The sequence below is a fragment of the Lynx canadensis genome, chromosome D2, assembly GCF_007474595.2.
Source record: "Lynx canadensis isolate LIC74 chromosome D2, mLynCan4.pri.v2, whole genome shotgun sequence".
Classification (NCBI taxonomy): domain Eukaryota; kingdom Metazoa; phylum Chordata; class Mammalia; order Carnivora; family Felidae; genus Lynx; species Lynx canadensis.
In genome coordinates this window covers 41,475,200-41,485,723 of record NC_044313.2, presented here as the reverse complement: position 1 = coordinate 41,485,723, position 10,524 = coordinate 41,475,200, and the positions used below count along the sequence as shown (strand labels likewise).

Here is a 10,524-nt window from a genome sequence, read left to right as displayed (position 1 = left end):
AGAAATTAGGAATCAAAGCACATGGAGAAGAGTTCGTAAATTAAATTTTAGAGCATAGGCTTTTCTAAACCTTTGTGTTTGTCTGTTGTCTCTCTCTTTTTTTTTTTTTTTCTGGTCCAGTCTTTTTATTTTCAACTTAAAATTCGTTATACAAGTAATATAGAAAAGTAAAGGTATTTTTTAACAAAATGTATTCTCTTAATCTATCATCCAACCCCTGGGTGATTTCTACTCCCTCACTATACTAGTCTGTGTGTATGTGCATATGCCTTTCTGTGGATGTCATTAGTACGCCATTTCAACATGCAACTTGATGTTATTATACCAAACACTGCTCTAAGTCGTGACTTTCAGTATTTGGTTTATTGTCCTCTTCCCTACATAATATCCCATTATGCTACCATCCCATAATTGTCTCTCTTTTTTTTTTTTACCATACTGTCTTTAATATCACCATATTTTATTCTCTGCCATTTTCATTCTATTCAATTTTTTCACCATGCTGACATAGCTGTCTTTAACATTACTATATTCTAAGGGATTTTCACCATTTTCAAGTTGTTTTCAGAGAGAGCACTCCAATGAACATCTTGAAATATGTGGGTATTTTTTTTCTTATTCTGAATTATTCCTTTAGGATACATTCTGAAGACTGGCACTGTGAGGTATTGGGCATAAGCATTTATACGGCTTTTGGTATTTCTGATTATACCAATTTCACCCAAATTTTGCCAAAATTGGATAGTATTTTTTTTTTAATTTTGCAAATGTGAACACAAACTAATCCATTGAGATTATTTTGATTAGACTATGTATTTGTCAGGGTGCCTGGCTGGCATAGTCGCTTAAGTGTCCAACTTCGGCTCAAGTCATGATCTCATGGTTCACATCTGGGCTCTGTGTTGACAGCTCAGAGCCTGGAGCCTGCTTCGGATTCTGTGTCTCCCTCTTTCTCTGCCCCCCCCCTGCTCACACTATGTCTCTCTCTCTCAAAAATAAACAAACGTTAAAAAAAAACTTTTTTAAACAGAATATGTATTTGTCCACCATTTGCATTTTTATTGTGTACACCAGCTACTGAAATCCTTCATTAATCTATTATAAACTATAATGGGATTTCTAAATATTATAGGTATTAATCTTTATTCACAATTATGTTAAGTGCTTCCCCATCCATTGCACCTATTTCTACATTAATTTTGTCGTTGCTGCACAGAAGTTTTTACGTTCTCAATACTGTCAACTCTGTAGTTCTTCCTTGTTATGTTTTTTTATTGCTGTAGGCCAGAAGAAGTGTGTTATTCCTGTGTAGATCTGGTGAGACTAGAATCTGCTTTCACCAGCTTTTCTCTGTGTTGCTTTTTTTTTCCTAATCAAACGGTCTGTAATTTTAATAGATGAAGTGAGATTTGAATCAAATCCTCTTTTCCAGTTATGTGTGTGAAGGCGTCTTCCTTCCCCATGTTGAAATGCTGACTGCCACGTATCCCCTCTTGTGTCATGCTAAGCGTGTTCCTTGGCGCACACTGTGTCCCCCAGCTAATCCCACATAACATTAGCTTCTTACTATGGCCGTGGCTATATATCATAATATCTGATAATGCCGGATCTACCACTTTGCTCTTTCTTTTTTATTACATGTTCCCATCTTATTTTTCCTTCATAGAATCTTTAGGATCAGGTTGTGGAGTTCAAAAGGAAAATGCTTTTAAAAGAATCTACAACCATATGGAGTTGCACAGGAGGAACACAGAAAGATGTCAAAACACATTACTCCCATGGCCTTTGAGCCGTCTCTCAGCAGATTCCCTTGAGGGAACTGACAGCACTTTGAAGGCCATGGAAACTCCTTCAACCAATGGAGAACTAAAAAGTGGAAACTGGAACACTGCATCTGTCCCAGAAGGTGTGTACCAGGGCAGCAGCGAGACCTCACCCTGGGCTGGCTTATCTTGACATAGGTGGTTGGTTCTCAAATCCTTTCACAAGGGGAAGCCCTTGCGAGCGCACTTGTGCACGCACGCACACACACACCAAGCTTTATTGGACATAAACCCCAGAACCGAGGAGAGGTCATGACCACTATTCAAAATGAGTCTCAGAACTGACAGGCGTGATCTTCTTGAAGTTAGTTCTCAACTGGGCCAGACCCTCCATTCCATGTTGCCTTCTCGGGGACCCACAGGCTTCTTTCCTGGTTGTAGAGCTCGTGCGTACATTCTCCGGACTGAGGGCATCTGAGGCCTCTTCCATGTGATCACTGTCAAAAGGATGTGTATGCAGAAACCTTGGGTTCTGCCTTGGGTGACTGTCCAACTTTCTCTGTTCACCTAAAACAATAGGCAGCTTTTACTGGTTGCCCTCACCATTTGGCCCTAGCCTTTCCCAAAGAGAACAGTTTAATTGCCTTCTCGATCCCACCAGACAGCAGGGATTGTTTTAGCCTCCTAAGAGAGAAATACTTTGTGAGAGAACTAGTAGGACTCATGACATCTGAGGCAAAGACATGTGTGTTACACAAGTGCATGTGGAACACACATTCTAGAGGAAATGTAAAAATGCACCAAGAGTTCAATCAGACAGATGCAGCGTGAATCTGCCCCTTTTGGCTGTGTGATTTTGGGCAAATTAAATAAACCTTCTAAGTGCCATTTATAAAAGAGGAATAAGAATATCTTTCAAAGTTGATATGAGGGCTAAATGAAAGTATTTATTATCTCATTGTCTAAAAGGACCAAAGAAAATAACGTTATATGGTTTTAAAGAATGCATGACTCCATCCATAAGGAAAATCCTCTTTATACCCTCCCCACTTCCAGGATGAAAGACAGAATATATACAACAGAGATCCTTAATCTTTAGGGGATTGTGGACCACTTAGAGAATTTAAAGAATGTTAAGAGTTGCTTTTTCAAACAAAAAAAAAAGAGCTGCTTTTTCCAAAAGAAGCATGCAAGTCAATATTCTAACTGTAGAGATGCACAGATGCCTTGAAGCTCATCTGTGGGCTGCTCCGAGGAGCCCAGGCTGAGAGCTCACTTAAGCACTCCCCTGCAGGCCTGCCTTCTATCAGCAGCGTGGGATAAGTGACTGTGGCAGGCCTAGGCCTAATGACATCCCAAGCCACTGTCATAGCAGAGGGCTATTCAGTCTACCCAGATCCTGACACCCTTGCCATGGACCAATACTTCTACCCACCCCTCAAGTTAGAGGGCAAGTCTGAAAAAGGTGCCCAGTTCCTTTGTCTACACAGAAAAAAAAAACAAAAACAAAAACAAAAAAAAAACATTATTGAATGGGTTCCTAAGGTTGCACCATCTCACTGGAGAGATAGTCTCCTTTGTGATTTATGACTAAAATGCACTAACACTTCTTGAGTCCTTACTCACCAGGCAGTGTGCTAAACCCTTGACACGCATTGTCCTCTCTTACAGAATGAGGTGGCTTTTGCTATCTCCATTTGGTAGTCAGCTGAGTCTTAGATGGTTTAAAAGTCGTTTGCTGCAGGTCACCCCCCTAGTAAGTGATGGAGGCAGGCTTGGAGCCTGAGCCCCTCCAACCAAAAAGCTCTATTGTCTCTTCTCTGCTATCTGCTCCAGTCTCCAGAGGAACAGCAGATTTCCTGGGACATTTCATAAGTACTGACACTTGGGGTCCTTACTTGTTTCCCTGTAGGTCCCAAAAGCATTGCTTACCCCATCTTCTCTTAGCTCCCCAGCCCTGAGGAGCCCACTCTGGAAATATTTCCCTCCACATATAAGCCACACCCTGCCTGCTCCACACTTGTATGAATCCATCATTGCATTATCCCCAAAGCTGTCAGTGTCCAACTTTCCCATGGATGGCAGGCATGGTCTTCAAAGCCCCCACGTGATCTCCTCTATGAACTTGTTGCTTTCTATTTCAGATAAGAACCAGTCCTTTTGTCATATTTGAATTTCAAATAGCCACCCACCTTATTAGCTTGCCTGCCATTGTCCTCTAAGAAATCCAGGTCAGTCATTTGTGGTGAAAATGTAGCTATGACACAATGGGCTAAAAGTGAACAAGACTGTCTCAGGTACACCCAAATCTTCATGAGCTGATGCCTCAGTAAGTTTCAAGGTGCCTTGAAAATGTGTTTATATGAAAGTTTCTTGAGTATTTAGCATTTTTAAAATAATGGAACAATTCTCTGTCTCCCTCTCTGCCCCTCCTCTCTCTCTTTTTTTCTCTCTCCCTCACACACACACACTCAAAAATGAATAAATGTTTAAAAAATTTTTTTTAATTTTTTAATGTTTATTTATTTTTGTGAGACAGAGAGAGATAGAGCACAAGCAGGGGAGGAGAAAAGAGGGAGACACAGAATCTGAAGGAGGCTCCAGGCTCTGAGCTGTCAGCGCAGAGTCCAATGCAGGGCTCGAACTCACAACTCACTTCAGATCATGACCTGAGCTGAAGTGGGATGCTTAACCAACTGAGCCACCCAGGCACCCCTAAAAAAATTCTTTTTTTTTTTTTTTTTAATTTTTTTTTTCAACGTTTATTTATTTTTGAGACAGAGAGAGACAGAGCATGAACGGGAGGGGCAGAGAGAGAGGGAGACACAGAGTCGGAAACAGGCTCCAGGCTCTGAGCCATCAGCCCAGAGCCCGACGCGGGGCTCGAACTCCCGGACCGCGAGATCGTGACCTGGCTGAAGTCGGACGCTTAACCGACTGCGCCACCCAGGCGCCCCTAAAAAAATTCTTTTAAAGAAAACGGGGCACCTGGGTGGCTCAGTCAATTGAGCATCCCACTTTGGTTCAGGTCATGATCTCCTGGTTCATGAGTTCAAGCCCCACGTTAGGCTTTTTGCAGATAGCACAGAGTCTGCTTCTGATTCTCTGTCTGTCTGTCTGTCTCTCTGCCCCCCCCCACTATCTCTCTCTCTTCCTCTCTCTCTGTTTCTCAAAAATGAACAAACATTTAAAAAAATTTTTAAATAAGTAAATAAATAAATAAATAAATAAATAATAAAATACTGGAACAACATATGTTATAGGCACTTTAACAGAACGTTGGGTGGGTTTACCAACCTGTCAAGAGTTTAACCCGCTCTGCTCCTAGTCAGAGGATTTTTGTCACATTTACTCTTCCCTCGTCTTCATCGGTACAATCTGCCTCCAGCTCTCTGACCCAGTCCCAACTTCTGGTGGCATCCTGAGTTAACAGAATGACTTCCTCGATCAAAAAAGAGCTCACTGTGAGCCACAGAGGCTGTTGAGAAGGACTGCACTACAGGGCACCGAGACACTTCTCTGAAATCTATGTAGCCCAAGGGTAGGCAAGAGCACACAAAAGAGGAATGAGCACTTCACAAGCAGCCCTCCCAAAAGAGACAGGGCACTGGGCCACATATAGATGGCAGCAGAGGAAGGCCCCGAAAATGTGGTCCATGGAATAAAAGAGCTGGGATGATTTATGGCTGTCACTTACCCACTGTGTGACCTTGGGAAAGTCCCAAATGGGAATGACAGTGACCCTATCTTATAGGGTGTTGTCATGGAACATGGGCCGTGGTGAATGCCATGACGAGGTGTGACCCCCCCCCCAAGGGGATGCAAGGGGAACGAGGTGATGCCCACAGACCATCACCCAGCCAAAGTGGACTGAACACTGAGCCCAGCCTCAGTCCACCCAGAGTGACACCCACCTGAGGGTGCCATCTTCCGGGTCCACAGCCTCCTCCAGGTCTTCCCATTCACTGTCACTCTCACAAGCCTCTTCTGCAGGCAAAGACTCCGAGAGGGCACTCCAAGAACAGAACTGTGGCAAGGGAATGGTCCCTGAATCTTCCTCCAAACATTCTTCACAGAGTAGCTGGCCTTCCCATGCAGAGTTGATGGTAAGATAGGCTTCATTTTCCACAGTGGGAGAAGTGGCTTCAGGTAGATGGCACATGTCCCCTTCCTCATCATCCCTGTCCAATTCAGGACTAGAAAACAGAAACCCATGTGTCTTCCAGCATTGATAAGAAACTCCTCTCCCCATCTTGCCTTGCTTTCAGGATGATCATCACAGCACATCGTAGGAGAGCCAGCCAGGGTCCAAACAGCTCCTGCCAGAGACTGTTCTGAACATTGGATAAGATATGGATGGCCCCTGTGCCTGAGGATCCCCTGATTTAATGGGAAGAGTGAGTGGTGAACAAATGTTACAATCCAGGGAGAAAGTGCTATAGGAGCGGCAGCACAGAGCATTATGGGAGCAAGGGGAGCTCCTTACGGAGCCCAGGAGACCATGGGGGACTTGCCAGAGGACATGGCATCAAAAGCAGAGCTATGCCTCCGTTCTGGGCCATGACTTCGGTTCTCGGGAAAGCTTATTAACTTCTCTGGGACCTCAGTTTTCCCATCTGAAAAGTGAGAAGGTCGAGAAATTTATAGGATTTCTGGGATGCTTGGAATACATAATTCTGGTACATCCGTCCATGGCTCCTGGTGCAGGGTAAGTCCTCAGTAAATAGGAGGGGCTGTTATCGCTATGACTATGAATGCCGTTTCAACAGAGGGGTTAGAGGGAAAGGGCCAAAGCGGGAGGCTGGGAACAACTCAAGCAGGTGACCTTCAAAGCACTCTGTGCAAATATCGAGTCCTTTTCTGAGCGCTGAGAAAGTGCCTATTTGGAAAAGCAGCCAACTGGAGTGACATTTACTCCCGGTGTGACACAGGAGGCAGATGAACGGTGAGTGGGGCGCATTGTCTGGCAGTGAAGACGCAGACACAACATGAAGAATAAGCCTTCCAGGGGCTGCCCAAAGGTCACCACACACGCCTTTTGATTAGAAAAAGCAGTCCATACAGACGGCAGAGCATTTTGTACAGTGCTTCAAACATGCAGAGAATGTGCTCAGAAAATATCTGTCGAAAGCCTGGTTAGAGAGGGTGAGTAGGAAAATCTAAAAAAAAATGCACAGGTTTAGCTTTTCACCAAACACGCAAATCCTCATTTATCAGCCTCTGTCACCACACCCAAAGCAATGGGTTAGCTTTATTATGTGCCCGCTATCCTCCCTTCCCTTTCTCGAAACGCCTCTTTCTTGTAAACTCAGCTCTGGTGCCCCTCAATAGCTACAGGCCCCCAAACCCCCAGAGAGCCTGTCCTCCTCCCTGGGAGAAGTGGCATGTCTGTCCCAACCTGAGTTTCACTGTCAAAAAGACGTTATTTCTGCTCAGGAGACCTACAGGTATATGTCAATGTGTGTTTCATGTAAATATATGCACATTCACATGCACAAAAAGGAGACTGTATGCTACCAGGAATAAAAGGAGAACACTCACTTTAAGAAAGTAATATTTAAAATCACTAAGCACTTTGAGGAAAAATCAGTTTAAAACCTTAAAGCACTTGACCAAATTGTGTAGAAAATGCATTTTCTTATAAACATGGAAGGGGACAATGTGGAAGTTTCATCAGAAAATGGGAAATCCAGCCTGCTGCCGAGGTCAGCCCACACCGCACCCCACCCTGTCCATAGCAGGAACCTGCCTACCCTCCTCCCTCCAGGCAGAGGACAAGCAGGTGGCAACACGTGCCCACGGGCCACTGCAGTGCCTGATAGTTCACCCCTTACCGCCCACCACCATCTTCCTCCAATCTTTCTAGTAAGCTCCTTGCAAGAGGTGAGGGGGTCAGAGTGTGTGGAGAGGGCGTGGTAGCCCCTAGGCCAAGTGGAAGCCTTGAATCTGCCATCCCCATTCATTCCTCTGAGTCCAGCATTTAAAGATAACCATTTGGCAGACAGCAAGGCCCTTCACCTGAGGCTCAACCAAAGAAAAGGTGATCTGTCCCCCTACCAGGGGAGCAAATAACATTGCGCCTTCCAAAGTGATGTTCCAGGGTGATGTGACTTGATGTGATTTTTGCCTTATGCCCTAACTTTAGAAATAAACCTTGCATAAGATGCAACTCTAGCCAAGTGTCAAGCCATCCTGCCAGCAGGCACACAGTTCTAACCTTCCTCCATGGAAATATACTGTACTGCTTTATTAACATGCTTTCTAAAGATCTACTGCGATATGGCAGTCTCCAGATATACAACTGTAAAAGAAAAGAGAAAGGAAGGAAGGAAAAGTAAAACCTCATCTTCTCTATGACTACTCTGGGCTTGCTGAGGTGCCGGCAGCCACCTGGCTTTAAGAGTAGCCACCTGGTAGATGGTAAATTCTGGCAGTTTGCTGGGAATTTCAGTTGACAGGACCTGTTCTTTAGCTGGAAATAATTCAAGAAAGAGAAAGAAATTGACTTGTGTTAAGTTCCCGCTGCGAGCCAGGAGCCAGGCGCTGTGATAACACTCTGCCTGTGTTACTTCTTTTGACCCGCGAGGTGCCCTGTGGGGCTGTTGTGGTCTTTGTTTACATTTGAGAAACCTCAAGCTCCGAGAAGTCAACACTCCAGGCACACACAGTATGTGGTAGAGCTGAAGCCAAGGCTAGACAGTCAAGGAGTCCATGCTCTTTTTGTTCTAAACTCCAGAAAGAGCAGTTGCCTGGGACAGCCACCTCAGAACTGAGGTACAGACACTTCTAAAAGGCATCTGCGAAGAGCCACAACCCCACCAGGAACTGGGGGAATGTGTTCAGAGACGGCTGGGCATGTGTCGTGCTTTTCTTCCCATAGGAGACAGTCACTATATATGCATCTAGAGCAAGCTAGTGTCCCATTAGAGGAGAAGCTAACGTGGTTTGAGTCCTTCCTTCAGAGACAGAGAAAGGTCCCTGAATAGGGGGAAGAAAACATGGTAAAAGTGAAGTAAGGAAATGTGAGAAGACAGAGCATCATCATTACCAGGACCATCACAGGAAAGGTCAAGTGCAAAGGGAAGGTGTTGACCACGGAGGGAACCAGGACAGAGAACCAGTAAGACCGTCCTACTTGTGGCTCCCTGGACCACATCGGCCTGGACAACAAGCATGGGGCAGCAACCACAACCAACTGAATATCAAAAGCACTCCCAGAATGTTCTGGAAAAGCCCTCAGGATTCTTGTGTAACTCTAGGAGAGAAAAACCCCCTCCAAAGATGGAATATTTTGGACATCGGGTACACCCTTTCAAGTAGGAACACTAAGTCAAATTTAATTTGATTCAGAAAAATAATGTGATATTTCTTGCAAAAATAATGACAAAAAAGATAGGAGGACACAAGCATCTATGTATAAGTAGAACAACGGAAAAAGGCAGATTTCACTTTAACACAAGGAAGCACTTTCTGATCAACAACCACATGGTGATAAAATGGGCCACTTTAAGAGGTAGCAAGTTCTGGGGTGCCTGGGTGGCTCAGGTGGTTGAGTGTCTGACCAGCTTAGGTCATGGGTTCGAGCCCCGAATCGGGCTCTGTGCTGACAGCTCAGAGCCTGGAGCCTGCTTCGGATTCTTTGTCTCCCTCTCTCTCTACCCCTCCCCCACTCATGCTCTGTCTCTGTCCCTAAAAAATGAATAAACCTTAAAAAAAAAAAAAAAGAGGTAGCAAGTTCTGCATCCCTGGAGGTATTCAAGCAAAGCAGGCCCCCTACTGCAGGGATATTACACAACAGATTTCACGACGGGATATGAGGTTGGATTAGATCATTTTTTATCGAACAACCCCCAGATTCTGTGACTCCATGAATGAAACAGTGACCAAACTAACAATTAGTAAAAACAAACAAGCCAATTATTAATAGCTGATAACTATATCAGATTACAAGCACATGGCAAGTTAAACTCCAGTATTGTACCTAAACCCACAGTCACTTTATAATCCAATGCTCGTCATTTCCATCCATCACCCTGAACTCTCTGGCAGTAAAACTTTTAAAAATCCAAAAGAGGAGCTTCATGCCTATAAGGAAGTACAGTTCCTTCTATATTTCCTATAAGATAACACTAATAGTTGTCCTTGGATAAACCTCTGTAGATTATTTCCTTTATCATGTGATCAAGTGTATCTATTACTGCCTAGAATGCAATTGTAAGAAGCTATAAATACACTTGTATTTATGCATTTTCAGACAATGAAAATGAATTCTACTGGTGAATCGTGCTTGCCCACTCTGTTCTACTTGGCACACTAGTTTTTGTTTGGCGGGTGCAGTATACTTAAAAAAATTGTGTCTGGATGCTTTTAGGGAACACATGCCTGGCACCTGTTAGTCACAGATCTCGCCCTGCCTAACTGCATTCATTACACCTGCTGCCTCAGACTTCATGTCACCTATCAGTCCCTACAGATCTGCCCTAGTTAGTCTTCCAGGATGAGCAACAAAAAAGAGCCATTTCATAGCAGTGGGTTTATACAGCGTCAAACACAAACCATTGTTCCTCATTATTTGCCTGCTTTGTGCCTGTGTATCTAGCTAGCACGTGCCTCAAAGTAGTATCTCACCCTTTCTTAGTATTTGTACCTTCTCTCTGCTCCTAATGGGTTCCCCTGCACCTTGACTCTACATGATAAATACCGTCAAATTGAATCAAAGAGAATGTTTTTCAGCAGAACAGGATGGAAAACTGGAAATACT

General features: G+C 44.1%; 1 protein-coding gene across 2 annotated transcripts in view; it reads right to left on the bottom strand.

Annotated features, from left to right (window-relative positions):
* Window positions 1-1,044: 1,044 nt before the first annotated feature.
* Window positions 1,045-10,524, bottom strand: part of FRMPD2 (FERM and PDZ domain containing 2) — a 101,270-nt gene continuing 91,790 nt past the window's right edge. Inside the window, exons 29-30 of one of the 2 annotated variants that reach the window (XM_030335233.1) lie at window positions 5,678-5,959; window positions 1,045-2,330 (exon numbers count right to left, since the gene is read on the bottom strand). In XM_030335233.1, coding sequence (XP_030191093.1) covers window positions 2,327-2,330; window positions 5,678-5,959 — 286 coding nt within the window. In that variant the 3' untranslated portion in view covers window positions 1,045-2,326. Of the gene's footprint in view, window positions 2,331-5,677; window positions 6,923-10,524 lie in introns of those variants that run through there. The other variant, XM_030335238.1, reaches the window with a different exon arrangement.